The sequence below is a fragment of the Tupaia chinensis genome, unplaced genomic scaffold, assembly GCF_000334495.1.
Source record: "Tupaia chinensis unplaced genomic scaffold, TupChi_1.0 Scaffold000617_2, whole genome shotgun sequence".
In the NCBI taxonomy this organism is placed as follows: domain Eukaryota; kingdom Metazoa; phylum Chordata; class Mammalia; order Scandentia; family Tupaiidae; genus Tupaia; species Tupaia belangeri.
Window position 1 is genome coordinate 393398 of NW_006160137.1, and position 15883 is coordinate 409280.

Sequence of the window (15883 nt, forward strand, 5' to 3'; positions counted from 1 at the left end):
TAAAGACACAGTCGGGTTTTCAATTTAAAGTATCCCATTGGATTAATCCCTTTGAAACATGGGTAATCATTCCTTAATCCATTAATTTAATTGCTGAGCGAATACAAATTTATGTTTATGCAGTTTTCTTAAAGCAATTATAGTGAACTATTGAACTCAGCTAAAAAGCTACTAAAACCTAAACCCTCAAGGGTAAATTCTCTCAGTTGAACAAGTCCAAATGGGAAAATCACAAAATCACACACATAAACACACACACACAAACACACACACAGGATCCTCTCCAATTCATTCATAATTACCTATGTAATAGTGAGTTTAGGGTAGAGTTACAGTAAGGTGGCCTACAACTGCCCAGATTTACTGATTTATTTGTCTGCCCTTGACCTTAAGTTTTTAAACCAGGCACAAAGTTTATTCAGATCATTTATTTATTTTTAAAATTTGCTACAGGGCTTGTGTGCTCACCGGAGAAAGAGAGAGAAAGTGAGAAACCATCCCCCATGGGGTATCTCACGTTGCAATCCATTCTCCTCCATTACTTTTTTGAGATTTTGGGCATGCATGCACACACACCTGGCATGTTTTTCAAGTTGCCAGGTCCCGAACTCAAACCAGGCAGTCAACCATGTGGGATCCAGCTGCCTCAGCCCCCATGCCACTAGCTGGACATATTTGGATAATTTTCAAAATAAAATGCTTGTATTCCAAGTTTAGGTGGACAAAGTATGGAATTCTATTCTTGGCTCCTGAGCTTCTTCTGGGAATTTGTAGCTACTCAACTCTCCTTGCATTTTGTAAATTTAGTTTTGGTCAAGACAATCCATTGTCCATACCCAAAACATCTGTGTGCCTCAGCCTTTCTATTTGTAAAATGGAGTGTGCGTTGTTTGGCAAATGCTCTCTGTATTCAGAATTCTGACCCTTTATATTGTTGTGTTTCCCCATTTTGCCCAAGCCCTCCTCATCCAACTCTGTTCTCTACTTAGAGAGTGTTTCTTTCCTTCCCCTATCTCTCAGAAACACCTAGGACTAACTCCTCCATGAAGCTAGGCATTGCCCTATCAGCTCCTTCTCCATTTCTGATTTCATGTTTGCATTTAAAGGCAGGTAACTGATTCATGTTGCATCTCATCTGTTCAATAAGTTGTAGGAGCTCAGGGACACACTTGGTGTTTGCTTTACATCTCTTGGTATATGAAGAATGTCACCGGCAGTTGATAGATTCTTAATTGTGGACAGGTGTGGGCAGTTTCAGTGTGGAACAAATGATATTGGGTTATCGGAAAAGTCATGATGCATTTTTGCCTAAAAATCATAGAAAAAAAATATGTCATGACTTTTCTGACAACCCAATGTATCTTTGCTTAGTAGGTTTTTTGACTAGAATGATTTCTCTACCCTTTCTAAAAGATTTGAGAGTATAGATTATGTCATTCTTGAAAGGTTTTAAGGATAGTAGCATAAATACCTTTACATGGAAAGGAAAATTGATGCCTTTGGCCTCTGGTCTTTCTGTTTCATTCTTGTCCACACGTTGGTCTCCCTATCAGTTCAGGGACAGCTTCTCCATTAAAGATCCTGGTGTCCCAGAGACCATGTGGGACTGTCACTTGAAGAGAAGCCATGTGCATCTGCGGTGGTAGATTCTGGTCATGCATTTATTTATTTACTTAAGTTAAAAAAAAAAGACATAAAATTATAGCAAGTTTTAAAATGACAGAAAGACAGGAAATAAAACATTTCTGGCCATTTATTTTCCTTTTATAGAGCCAAACGATGATTCCCAAGTTTTTGCATCTCCTCCTAGAGTTAGTTTACATATATAAGATACATAAATCTATACAATTGCTTCTCGGCCTTTGGCTAAGATCAAGTATAAACATACACACGCACTCTTCTTTAAAAACAACAACGAAACACAGGTGGTATGAACAGGGTCAAAGAAAACCCCACAGCTGAGGGGGAACCATAAAGCAGATATCTGGTACTAGTGATTGCTGTCTTTATTATTATTATTATTATTTGGAGAAGTTTTTGCTGTAGGACGAGTGTGCTCACCAGAAAGACCCAGAGAGACAGAAAGCGAGAAATCACCCTCCGGGGGGATGGCCACGCCTCAGTCCCTTCTCCTCCATTCTCCTCTCGGGATCTTGGGCACACACGCACGCATGCCCATTGTGAATTTAAGCCACTGGGTCCGAGACTTGAACCGCAGTCAACTACATGGGATCCAGTGGCATAGCCATTACGCCAACTGCTGGTCCTGTGATCGCTGTCTTGACTCCCTAGTCTGAAGGAATAAGGAGAGAAGAAGTAAGCCTTGCAAACATAGCCTCAGGAAAAGCTGTGGCCTTCAGATGTGAAACTCAGCCAGCTCAAGATAATTCCTCAGGGAGGGAACCAGGGTACAAATACTGCAAATGATCCTCGTATATGCTACCAAATCTCCCCCTTGATTAAACTTCATGGAAGATTGGTGACAAGAGAGCTGGTTGATATAGTAAGGAATGATCAGCCTCCTGGAGTGGACAGGTAGGTGGCCAAGGGTGGAGAGCACACCTTGATGGGCAGTAGATGACTTCCAGCCCCAGCTTCTGTTCTACACCTTGGCCTGCACCTCAGTTTTATTCTTTGATTGCTGTATCCTGGGCTTCAACATTTATAAGATAGCCACTTGGAGCTGCCTTTTGCTTTTTCTTTTTGAGAGATTTTTTTCTTTTTTGCCATAGGGCACATGCACTCACCAGAGAGACAGAAAGAGAGAAAGTGAGAAATCACCCCCCAGGGAAGATGGCCATGCTGCAATCCCTCCTCCTACATTCTCCTCCTGGGATTTTGAGCACTTAACATACACGTGCCTGGTGTATTTCAAGCATCTGGGTCCAAGACTCAAACTGAGCTCGGCCATGTGTAACCACTACGCCATCAGCTGGTCTGCCTGCCTTTTGCTTGTTAATCGTTGCTATGTTCCTTGTTTGGATGTGCCTAATTTATTTTACCAGTCTTCTTTTGATACCCTGGTCATTTGTAAGTCTTTTTCCCTTACGGACAACACTGCAATGAGTTTATCAATGAATAGCATGTATTTTTAAAAGTGAAAATTCTAGGTGAAGCCTATTTGTATTTGTAATTCTGATAGCTATCATCAATGTGCACACCTGTGTAGTTAACACCAATTTACACCACAGCATCTTCAAAGTGCCCGTTTCCCCACACCTTGCCCAACCCACTATGTGATCTGACTTGCTGATCTTTCCCAGAAGGAGTTAGGTGAAATACGGTATACATTTCTCTTATTATCATTGAGGTTGATATTATTTGGTTTTAAAGTTCTTATTCACTGATGACATGGGCAGTAACCAGTTTTTATTATTTTTTATTTTTAAAAGAATTATTTTATTTAACTTTATTTATTTACTTATTTATTTTAATTTGACCAGAGGGGATTGAGAAAGCAAGCTGCCAGGTCCGGGACTTGAACCATGGTTGGTCATGTGGGAGGCCAGCGCCCTTAACCACCCTGCCACCTACGGCCCCACTAGTTTTTATTTTTATGTATGTATGTGTATATGTATGTACTGCTAGAAGATACATACACTTGCCAGAGATAGAAAGTACCTTACTCATTGGAGTGTGGTCATGCCACAATCCCTTTCTTCCATTTCTCCTTCCTATCAGGACTTTGGGCACAGACACGCAACATACATGCCAGCATGGCTACAAGCTGCTGGGGCCAGGATCCGAACTACGGTTAGCCTTGTGGAATCAGCTTCCAATTCAGTTTCTAATGCACTTAGCCCCTTCATTGTGGGGTAGCTCCTAGAACTAGTATTTAAAGCAGCTTTTTTTAAAAAAAAAAAATTTATTTATTTTCAGAGAGATTTTTGCTTTAGGGCTCGTGTGCTTGCCAGAGAGAGACAGAAAGCAAGAAATCACTCCCCCAGTGGAGATGGCCACGCCGCAGTCCTTTCTCCTCCACCCTCCTTTCGAGATCTTGGGCATGCACACACACACGCCCAGTGTGAGTTTAAGCCACTAGGTCAGGGACTTGAACTGCAGTAGACTACATGGGAGTCCAGCAACATAGCCATTGCGCCAACTGCTGGTCCTAGCCAAGCACATTTTTAAAACTAAAAAAGTTATATTACTGTACTAGAAGTCCCAGTTATGCAATAGATGTTCAGGGAAAGGAAATATTCCTTTGTCTGACTTAATCATGACTTCTTGTTTGTTGTTTGTATGGCTATAGTAATTGACCGAAGTTTTGATTGACTCTGGCTTGGCTATGTCTTTGTTTCATGAAGAGTCATAAGGAAATCCTCACAGTTTGCTTGAGTTGCTTCTTTGTTCTGGAAGGAAAGACATGTGTGACAGGCTTGTAGACTTGTCCCACCTGGTCTCAAGAAAGGCTATGGGCGTCTTTTGCCAACATCGCAGACCCTGGTGGCTGTCTGCCAGATGGCTGCCTCTGTGTCTGACTCAGGGATGCCAACTGCAATTAAAAACTTTTCTTTAGAGAACAGGTCTTTCAATTCCAGACCCATATGGTGGTCAGGGCCTCTGGGCCTGTGATCATTTCAGAGGCCAGGCTCAAGAAAAAAAGCGGATGGAAAGAACTGTAAGATCAGAAATGCCTGTGAAAAAGGGAGGAGTCCATATTTAATTTTGTAAATCGACCATCAGTAGAGAAAGGAAGACAATGACCAGTCAAAAACTGGCTTTTCCACAGCCTGTCTTCCTGTGTGAAGCGATAGCCTTGGCATAGTGAGGGATCAGTCAGTGCCTCACTTCCTACTTGCATGGGTTGGTTGTACGTATACTTAGCTAGGCTCGAGTACCCTGTTCTTTAATCAAACACAAACCTAGGTGCTGCTGTGAAACTGCTTTGTAGATATGATTAACAACTATCATCGCTTGATTTTATGTAAAGGAGGTGACCCTCACAGAGGTGACTCCCAGAGTGGGCCTCATCCAACCCGGTGAAAGGCCTTTATAACAAAAACGCTGGTTTCCTAGAGAAAAAATTAACTCAAAACTACACGATCAATTCCTGCCTGAGTTTCCAGCCTGCCAGTCTGCCCTATAAATTTCAGACTTGCCAGTTCTCATGAGTACGTGAGCCAAAATGCTATCCCACACCTGCAGGTTAAAAATATTCCCAAAGGATTTTTGTGGGTATTAATATTTGAGAAGCACTGCTCTAAGGCATAGTAAGTTCTGTTCCCAAGCTGCCATGAATTATTCTTTGAGATGTTAGACCTAATTGTATCCATTTCAGTTGTCCTGCTAAGAAATAATAGAGCAAGAAGCCTGAACTCCATAGGTATTTGGGGAATAAATACATTTTTAAATCCCTGAAGAAACATCCAGAAAACAGCAGTAGATAGATACATTAACTCGCAGATAGGTGAATGCATTTCTAGCAACTTGTTTCGGATTATTTATGAAATGTTGACTTTTTCCCCGATGGTTAATAGTAGGTACCCTTCAAAGATATGGAACAAGAAGTCATATTCGAATTCCTAATATTTATCCGGACTAAGCATAAGCCTCATAAGGATGCTTGTCTCAGATCCTCAAATACAACAGTCCTGTTGCAGAGATAGACACAGCTCAACACGTTATTCATATTCTTGAGTCCTGGAACCTCTGTCTGCAGGCAGTGAGTCTGGGAGAAATGTGAGATAAAATGAGGAAGGCAGTGTGCCCTAGGGTGAAGGTCTTGATATTACTCATGGGTTTGTTTGAAGAGAAGTGAAATATGATATGTCTTGTGATCTTGTCATACGCTAAGGGAAGTTGCCTGTTCACTTCCTTTCTAGGTGAGAGACGTTCTTATTGGAGAACTTTATGCATAACTAATTTGTCTCTTATGGGTAGAAAACTCCCCTAGGATGATCAGCTGCTCCCTTAGGATGATCAGCTGCTTAACTCTCTTAAGATGATCAGCCATCATCTCAGGATGATAGCTGCCTATCAGGATTCAAATATACTGCCTTCCTACGAGAACATCTGAACTAAAGCTAGTTAGAGCAATTTAACAACCTGGATTGGATATCATTTTGAAGTTGGGTTAGAGTTTGCTGTTGGGTAAATTAGAAGACTATTGTTGTTTCGCTGTGTTGAGTAATGTTAGTTTAAGCTGTTCACATGTATGCATTTATTTCCTTCATATGCCTTTGGCTTCTCAAACATGTATGATGTGTAAGCAGATGCCACAGGCGATGTGAGGTTATGGGTGATCCATCTCCTCTTGTCAATTGGAATGCACAGAGGCAATGGTGCCTACGTAGAATGACTGTCACCCTCCCATCCCTTTTCCTTAGCCCTCCCTCTCACTCTGACTAGCAGGATCCTGCTTAGATGTTACTAGTGACTCTTGGGACCAGCAGTTAGCGTAATGGCTATGTCGCTGGATTCCCATGTGGTCAACTGCGGTTTGCATCCCAGACCCAGTGGCTTAAAAACTCATGCCGGGTGCATGTACGTGCATGCCCAAGATCCTGAGAGGAGAATGGAGGCGTGGCCATCCCCCCAGGGGGTGATTTCTCGCTTTCTGTCTCTCTGTCTCTGTCTGTCTGTCTGGCGAGCGCACGCACACTATGGCAAAAACCTCTCCAAAAAAAAAAAAAAAAGATTTAATAAGGGACTTTTAATTTCATTTAGCCATAAACAATGAACAAAGGCATTCACTAAAGTATTTGCTCTAGTGTATGAACTATCCACCTTTAGAAACCATGACGATATGGTACATATATATACTGAGTGGAGTAATAAAAGCAAGGACATATGTGTCTCTCTGTCTCTGTCTGTCTGTCTGGCGAGCGCACGCACACTATGGCAAAAACCTCTCCAAAAAAAAAAAAAAAAGATGTTACTAGTGACTCTTAAGGGAACCTGGAATAGACCTGGGGTTCTTTGACTGGGGGTTAGGGACTTTCAGGAGATCTGTGAACCCTCTTAAAGGATAAAAGGACGTTTGTATCTGTTTCTCTTCTCCCCTCTGTAGAGTGAGTTCATAAGGTTTATATCAGAATTAGGTGACCCTCCAAGGTAAAGAGTAGCGTTGCCCTCTGAACTCACCTGCCTATCCCATACATGCACCAAGGATCTGAGAGCCTGTATCATAAAGAGAAAGAAAATACTGGCTTCCGGCAAAGGGTGGAAGTAGACCTATCAGGTGTTGGTGAGAATTGTTAGGGTGGGGAATCTCCTGGAGTCAACTAATAGAAGGAAACTGGCTGCTAGTAGATTGTAGTGAAAGTCTTTATGCCTGCGTAAAGACCCCCAAAAAATGCTGGCCGAGTCTTTTTTTAGGTTTTCATCACAGGGCACATGCACTCCTCGGAGACAGACAGAGAGAGGCAAAGTGAGAAATCACGCCCCCACAGGGGATGGCCACACCGCTATCTCTTCTCTTCCATTTTCCTTCCTGGGATTTTGGGTGTGCATGCCTCCACACGTGTCAGCCATGATTTTCAAGCCACCAGGGTCCAGGATCTTAATCGCAGTCGGTCATGTGGGAGTTAGCACCTTAATGACCATGCCACCTACTGGCCCTGCTGGTCAGTCCTTAACTGTGGTAGCTTTTGCTAGCTTCAGCTATAACATGAAGAAAGCCGGGACATTCCAGGCTGGATCCTTGTGAGTTTATTTGTTCTAAGGTGGTACCCTTCCTAGGATATGGTGAGTGCCCCACACGTGTGAATTCCCATTGTATTTGCCCCTTCCTCATAGGCCCATGCCTATCATGCCTGTGTAAGGACTGTAGTTGGCTGTTGGCCTCTTGCCCAAAATTTAATCAAGAATTCGTCTCTTGTTGGACTTCCCTGTAAGGCAGAGTGCATTGTATATCTGCAATGCATGTATCTGGGGCATTGGAAGGCAAGGAGCACCCCGAAGCTGTGCAGATTGGTGGCTCTCCTCTCTCTTTTTCTTTACATTCCTCTCCCCTCCCTCTCTCTCTTTCTCTTTTTTTTTTTTTTTTTCTTTTCATGGTCCTCCTTTGGTCTCCTCCCTGTTGATTGTTTTGGAGGCATCGGACCTCAACCACTTCTACTTGTCAACACATCTGTGGTGACCGCGGCTGCTTCCAGAACCCGTCTCGCCTGTTTTTATTTCTATTGTATCACTTCTGACTCCTGTCACTTTTCTCTCACTTCTGGGCTTTTGCTAAGAAAGGATTGTCCAGCCCAGAAAAGGTTTTCTTTCCATCAGAGGTATAGAAGAGCTAAGCTCATCTCGTTAGGTGCATGTTTTTCCGCAAGGGAACTTATTCCAGTTTTACTGGAGAGCTGCCCCTGCACCATCAAATAAGTTGCTTTATGGGCTTATGTGGTGGGAAGCAGAAAGGAGGGTGGTGAGAGGTCTTCTGTTTTATTTTGTGTTTGTTGTATTTTTGTCAATAAATTCTCAGTTGAGGTTCTCAGCCTTGGTTACATATTAGAATCATCTGGACAACTTATGAAAAGTTGATGCGCAAGCCAACCTCTAGAAAAATTAAATTAAACTATTTGGGAGTGGGGCCTAAGCTTATTAATTTTAAAGCTCTAGGGTGGCTGATTTCAACATGCCCCGAAAGTTGCTAGTCATTAATTGAGGCTTAAATCCCACTTCCAAGTTATGAAGTTCTGATTTCATATTTAAAAGCAACAAAACTTGGACCAGCAGTTGCCGTAATGGCTATGTCACTGGAGTCCCATGTAGTCAACCATGGTTCAAGTCCCGGACTCGGTGGTTTAAACACACACTAGGCGCGTGTGCGCATGTGCCCAAGATCCCAAGAGGAGAATGGAGGAGAAGGGATTGCGGTGTGGCCATCCCCCCAGGGTGGTGATTTCTCACTTTCTGTCTCTCTGCCTTTCTCTGTCTTTCTGGCAAGTGCACATACCTTAAAGCAAAAACCTCTCCAAAAAGAATAAATAAATAAAGGAAAGAAAAGCAACAAAACTTCTTAATCAGCAAATGCATGTTTGTCCTAAACATACTCTATACTCTCCCTCCCCCACAAAAAATCAAAACATAAGTTTTTTTCTTTGATTTTTTTTTTTTTTTTTTTGCTTTGGCAGTATCTTAAGACAAAACCTAAAAGGTTAAATCAGCTCTTTCACAAACAAACCCAAATATAACCGTTGTAGAAAAATATATATATATTCATTGTTGTGTTAGTCCCAAATTTAACGCAAGGTTCAGAGAGCATTTCTGCCTGTATTTTTAGCTGTAGAGCTCTTGGTCTGGGAGACACTGAGAAATTCAAAATAGTTTCTTACCTAAAAATATACTTCCTGAAATGAGCTTGAGGCCTGAGAGGGATGAATGGGTTTATTTTTTTCTTCTGTATTTACTGTTACCACAAGAAAGCAAATCTTAAATTTATACATGTTTATATTTTTAGAGACCCAGGAAACAGGTGCTGTGCCCAAGCCAGCAAAGAAGGCTTCAGGGTAGAGTATCGATGACAGAAATCTAAAGTCCAGAACACTGAGGGTGACTGTGTGTGTGTTTCACACTGTTTGTCTCTAGGCAGGAGTGTACTTAACACAGAGAGAACACAAGGAGGTTTTGCTCAGGCCTCTTTCTAAGAGGGATGCTTTGGAGAAGTATCTCCCAGTTAACTAAGGGCCAGCAACTAGTGTGGTAGCACATGCAGCCTAAGTGCTTAATCTTTCTTAGTCTGGCATATAAACATTAATTCACATGTGTTGGTTGAACACTCAGTGGCTTTGCCTCATTTCCGTTGGCTCTCCCAACTTAGGTCTTTACCACCATCACCAATGAAAAGGCATCCCCCTGAGAAAAAGGATGGGCAATGGTGTGTGGTGTCTCCTGCATTGCTACAGAACACACTGCATGTGTATTGCAAAAAAAATGGTTTGTCTTCAACATTTTATCAAATGAATAGTAACCTTTGTAATCAAACTTCTTTCTAATCTGAATGAAGGAATTCTATGCCCTGTCCCACTTGATGTAAAAGGCCTAAGATGAACTCCTTGAATACAGGCCTATGGGTATTCATCTGTTTACCGATTTATTTGGTAATACTGTTAGGTATCTTCTATCTGACAGGCTCTTGTCACTGGAGATATAGTATGTAAGCAAATAGATAACAATCTTACAGAATGTGTATTTTGGTGAATAAACTATAAGCAAATACCTGATCCAGATAGTCTGTGCAAATGATAATAGAGCCATGTGGTAGTGACTTGGTTTAGGATGAGACCAGAGACCAGAAAGATGACAGTAAGCCAGACGAAGGTAATAGCAAGTGAAAGGTATGAGGAAATAGTGAAATCTTCCTCCTGGGAAGGTCCATGTGTCCTCAAACGTATCAAGGAAGGGATAAAAGGTTGGTGGTGGCAGTCGTAAGGGATGAGGTCAGAGAGGTAACCAGGGGCCACTAGCCAATCCTTGAGGTGAAATCAGCTTTTAATTAGCCTTCATGAATCCAGAGTCTGGATGCTTGGGATTGTGTCTAAGAGGCACTCAGAAGGGTTGGTTAATCAACTGGTTTCTTTCAAGGCAATGGAGAGAGACCCATGAAATCAGTCCCTGCAAAGAAGACCCTTATAGCTCTTCTGGGTGTAGGTTGGGAAAATGTTGGCCAAGTCTTGTACCATCACCCCACATTTTCTCCTTTGAGTTGGCCTGTTCCCTTTTGGATGTCACCACTATGCCTGGCTCTGACCTTTCTCTCTCTGCCCATTTGGGCAGTGATTCTTGTCTGGCTTCCACATCCTCTCCATCCCTCTATTTTGGGTTCCTCTGCCCTGGTCCATTTCCTCATCTATCACCCACTATAATTTCCTTAAGGCTTCTCTTTGTGCTCTTAGTACCCAGTACAAAGGAATCTGTGCTCCTATATTGAGTGTTAAGGCTTTTGTAGAAAAAAGACCTTATGATAATCATTGACAAAAGCAAGAAGCTACTCAACCAACCCATCTCCCACTCCCCACCATACAATGGCTTTCATTACCAATTGCATCCATGGGGGAACTCTAATCTGATGTGAAAGAACTACTTTGCTTTCTTCTGTCCATTCTCATGACATGAAGTTATTTGAAATTGTCTCAGATCTTCAGCAATTCATTGGCTGACAGCCTAGCAGAGGGTAATTGTTTAATATATCTTTCTTTCCCTCCAGTTAATAACGACATGATGGGCACTGACAACAATGGTGCAGTCAAGTTTTCGCAACTGTGTAAATTTTGTGATGTGAGATTTTCCACCTGTGACAACCAGAAATTCTGCAAGAGCAACTGCAGCATCACATCCATCTGTGAGAAACCACATGAAGTCTGTGTGGCTGTATGGTAAGGGAGCCTTTTAAGAAGTCTTTTTTTTTTTTTTTTAAGATATTTTTGCCACAGGGTGCATGTGCTCACTGGAGAGAGACAGAGGGAGAAAGTGAGAAATCACCCCTGAGGGGGGGGTGGGGGATAGCCACACCACAATCCTTCTTTTCCATTCTCCTCTTGAGATTTCAGGCTTGCATGTCTATGCACCCAGCGTGTTTTCCAGGCCCCTTGGTCTGGGACTCGAACCATGAAGTTGGCTATGTGAGATCCAGTGCTTTCACCACCATTTCACCTTCTGACCCCTCTTATATACTTTTATAAATCATGCTTGTGGTACATAGAGTCATTGTGTCTCTGTCCCTTCTATGTAGACAGCACCCAACCTCTGTGTCTTTTAGACCCTTTTCAGGAGTATTCTCTACATTTTGTGTGTGTATGTGTATGTGTGTTTATGTATATGTGTGTATGTATGTCAGTATATAAGATGGTCTTTGATGCTTATATTAAATATAGAAACTCTTCTTGAATCAAGGAGAGTCATTTGCCATTATGAGTCATTTCACTGACATTTCGCTAGTATCCCAGCGTGGCACTAGCTTTGTTCTTCCAAGACAATTTTTTTTTTTTTTAAGATATTTTTGCCACAGGGTGCATGTGCTCACTGGAGAGAGACAGAGGGAGAAAGTGAGAAATCACCCCTGAGGGGGGGGGGGGGGATAGCCACACCACAATCCTTCTTTTCCATTCTCCTCTTGAGATTTCAGGCTTGCATGTCTATGCACCCAGCGTGTTTTCCAGGCCCCTTGGTCTGGGACTCGAACCATGAAGTTGGCTATGTGAGATCCAGTGCTTTCACCACCATTTCACCTTCTGACCCCTCTTATATACTTTTATAAATCATGCTTGTGGTACATAGAGTCATTGTGTCTCTGTCCCTTCTATGTAGACAGCACCCAACCTCTGTGTCTTTTAGACCCTTTTCAGGAGTATTCTCTACATTTTGTGTGTGTATGTGTATGTGTGTTTATGTATGTGTGTGTATGTATGTCAGTATATAAGATGGTCTTTGATGCTTATATTAAATATAGAAACTCTTCTTGAATCAAGGAGAGTCATTTGCCATTATGAGTCATTTCACTGACATTTCGCTAGTATCCCAGCGTGGCACTAGCTTTGTTCTTCCAAGACAATCTCAGTTCTGGTTTTAGAAGGAGAGGGGATGAAAGGTTGGCTTTGGAAAAGGAACATACCTGCTGAAAATGGGCAAGCTGTTTGCGAAGCCAGAAAATCAAGGCGTTCCTAGTCAGAAGTCCTGGTTAAATCACTCCTGTGACTTTTCGGCTCCTAATGGTGTCTCTCCCTTGGATCGGAGCTCCATGTTCATTCAGTCAGATTCTCTCCTCTCTGTTGGTTTCCCTCTTTCTCCTTCAACCTGTACTCTCTTCCTAATGCACACGCGCACATGCACACACACACACCTCAGATAGTTCTTACACATACACAGTAGATACTCCTGAGGCATTTGATTAATTTATGGAAATGAAACAGAAGCATGAGCAAGAAACAACCTTGATCATGAAGAGTCCAATTTTATAAAAATGAATAAATAATATTAACAAGTTATGTTAGAGTCTTATTCTGATGTTTTGATTTATTGACTTTTTTTTTTTTTTTAAGTAGCATGTGTGTGTTCTGGCCAGTTGGCTAACACAAATTCCAACCTAATACCTCTCCCTCTTTTTTGAGAATGAGGTTTTTTGTTTTGGTTTGGTTTGGTTTTTTTTTACATTTTCTCCAGACCATGTGGAGTTAGCATTGATGGTAGATCTGGAATCTGTGCAAATTTCCATACCTGTCAAGGAACGAATTGGTTTATTAATAACTTGAAGAATGTTTAGGGCAAAGACCTATCATGACAACATGCTGGGTTTGCCTGCCTCAAGTGTGTCTACTTCTGGGCGATGCTTTTGCCGAAGCGATTTTTACCAAGAGTATGCTCAGAGGAGAAGGGCCAAAGTGATTTAGAAAATAGGCTGTCTGAGGAACCTGAAGCAGTGAGGCATGATTGGTACAGAAATGAGAGGACATGGGTTTTGTTGAGAGAAACAGAAAGGGCCTCCCATCACACAATAGAATAAACTTATTTTTACATAACTCTGAAGAGTAGAAAGAAGATCCATTTACAAGGGGAGAGACTTGTGCTCAGCATAAGTTTAAACATTTTCACAATTATGTCTTCTAGCAGCAGAGCAGACTTCCTTCTATGGAAGAGTCAGGTGAACAGTCATCCAGAGGCAGCTGGGTGACCATCTGTCAAATAGGGTGCAGGAAAGATGGAACACCAGACTGGATGGGCCCAATGTCTCCTTCCAGGGTTCTGTCCTCTGCTGGTCATTTTCACAGATGAGAGAGCTTGCTTCAGCTCCTGAAAACAGGCTCTTTCAGATATTTTTATATGTTCTGTTATGCAAATCCCAATGACTGAATGTGAATCAAGTCTCTATGGACTAGAAGCTAAGTTAGTCTCAAAAATGAGTGTGAAGAGGAGGAAGCCTCCCAGTCTCCTCTGTGTCCTAGCTCTAAAGAGCGAATGCAGTCAACCTTAGTTACTTGTCTTGCATAGACACGTGCTCTTGTGGAGTAGGGGTGTGGACAATGGGAGGAGAGTGTGCTGCATGCTGTGATGTGCCTTCGGGATGGAGGCACTCGGGCCTGGCAATGTTAGTTGCTGTCGAAAGATTGCCCCTGGGTCCTCCCAGGGACTTTCCCTCCACTGGTGGAACTGCTTTCTTCACATCAGACCTTCCATTGGCACCCAGCATCCCATGGCTGGCCGATGTAAGGGCACAAACTCCTGGCCACTTTGCCTCCATTTCTGACAATTCCAAAGAGCCATCGTAGCTTTAGCACTTCCAGGGGACTAGCTGAAGCCTCTGTTGCAACCTGCATTGTAGTTCAGCCTCTCCATGCTATGCTACTTCCTTCCCTCCCTTACTGTGCATCTCTAAGAGCTTCCTGCACAGAAATCCCTCAACCTCCAAGTCTATTTCCAGAAAGCCCAAACTAAGGCAGGAGGCTATTTTAAAACTAACCAAATGTGGAAACTGAAAAGCTTTGCTATGGTAGTGGTTCCCAGTGTTTATGTTAGTTTTAGTGTTCTTCTCGTTCATTCATTGATTCATTCATTTCACTAATTTCCGTGGTGAACCAATCACATGTACAATGCTTTAGCGGTCCCCAGGGAACATTTCAGAACCGAAGTTCATTTCATGATGGTGGTTCTTCTTCAATAGATTTTGATATCCTGCTCAGAAGCTCGGAGCAAACATGGCAGGACAAAAAGAAGTCTCTATATTTACTGCATTTTATTTTTTCTTGCCACGCTCAACTCTTTGCAAAGATGTTTTGAAAAGTTAGCTCTGCCTGGCAGGAAACTGTTACTGGAGTGGAGAAAACTTTCCCCAGGCCCAAGTATTGTCATTATTTTCTCTCTTCCATGTTACTTCTCTAGCAGATAGGAGATGGAAAGCGAAAGTTTCTGGAAGAGTTGCCCAAGAATCAGAGCTCCTAATTCCTTGGCCTCTAGCAACTATATAAAGATAGAGCCCCAAGCTTTTCCCTAGCAGTATAGAAAGTTCAGTATGCCTTCATATTATTACCACTACCACCACAAACACACACACACACACACACACATGCCTTCATTTTATTACCACCACCACCACCACACACACACACACACACACACACACACACATACACAAACGACTGTGAGGGCAGGCATGCAGGTGCTCCTGTTCCATGGCCACAACTTTTGCAAAGACGGTTCAGTAGCTTTGGAGTTAAGCTTGGGCAGATTTTTAAATATACATAATTTGCCATGTGATCAAGGCTGCTTTCATTTACTGCCCCGCTAGCCACCCTTGAGTAAGGATTCTGACTGTCTCTTTGTGTAACATTAGGGACTTATTTATCAAGGGCCAGATCTTTAGGAGCTTGCTGAGAACCCTGAGATCTTTTCCAGTCTGACATACATGCCTCTACTGCCTTGACTCTGAGCTGCATTGAGGTCCTAAATCTGGCTCCATTCCTCCATGGGCTGTCCTCACCTTCTCTTGTCCCTTTGTTGACCTATTGTCTTTTAATGTTCTTGAATTAAGCACTGATAGGGGGATACTAGTCAAAGTTGCTTTTTACCTCAGGGACTGGCCCTACCACTTTTCCAGCTCAAAGCTGTATGTTAGCCGCATCCTGAGTCCAATCTGCCTTTCCATTTTCTTGCTGTGATCAGTAAGTGTGTGTGTGTGTGTTTGGGGAGGTATTTTTATTGAGTTTGCAAGTGTGTGTGTCTGTGCACGTGTTACACATGTGTGTTCACATGCATGCACTCAGAATTCTTTTTCTTTTTAAATAATTATTTAATTTTATTTATTCATTCATTTATTTTGACTTGACCAGAGAGAGATACAGAGAGAGGGAAAGTGAGAAAGCAAGCCACCAGGTCCAGTATTTGAACCACAGTCGGCCATATGGGAGTGTCCAGCGCCTTAACCACCATGCCACCTGCTGGTCCCCAGAATTCTTTT

The 15883-nt window shown here is 42.4% G+C and overlaps 1 protein-coding gene across 3 annotated transcripts in view; it reads left to right on the forward strand.

Moving 5' to 3' along the window:
* The window catches only part of TGFBR2 (transforming growth factor beta receptor 2), a 147606-nt gene that overhangs the window by 81953 nt on the left and 49770 nt on the right, over positions 1 to 15883 (forward strand). For all 3 annotated transcript variants that reach the window (XM_027775945.1, XM_006158955.3, XM_006158954.3), the window contains one exon: positions 11144 to 11312. In XM_027775945.1, the coding sequence (XP_027631746.1) occupies positions 11155 to 11312 (158 nt within the window). In that variant the 5' untranslated portion in view covers positions 11144 to 11154. The remainder of the gene's footprint in view (positions 1 to 11143; positions 11313 to 15883) is intronic.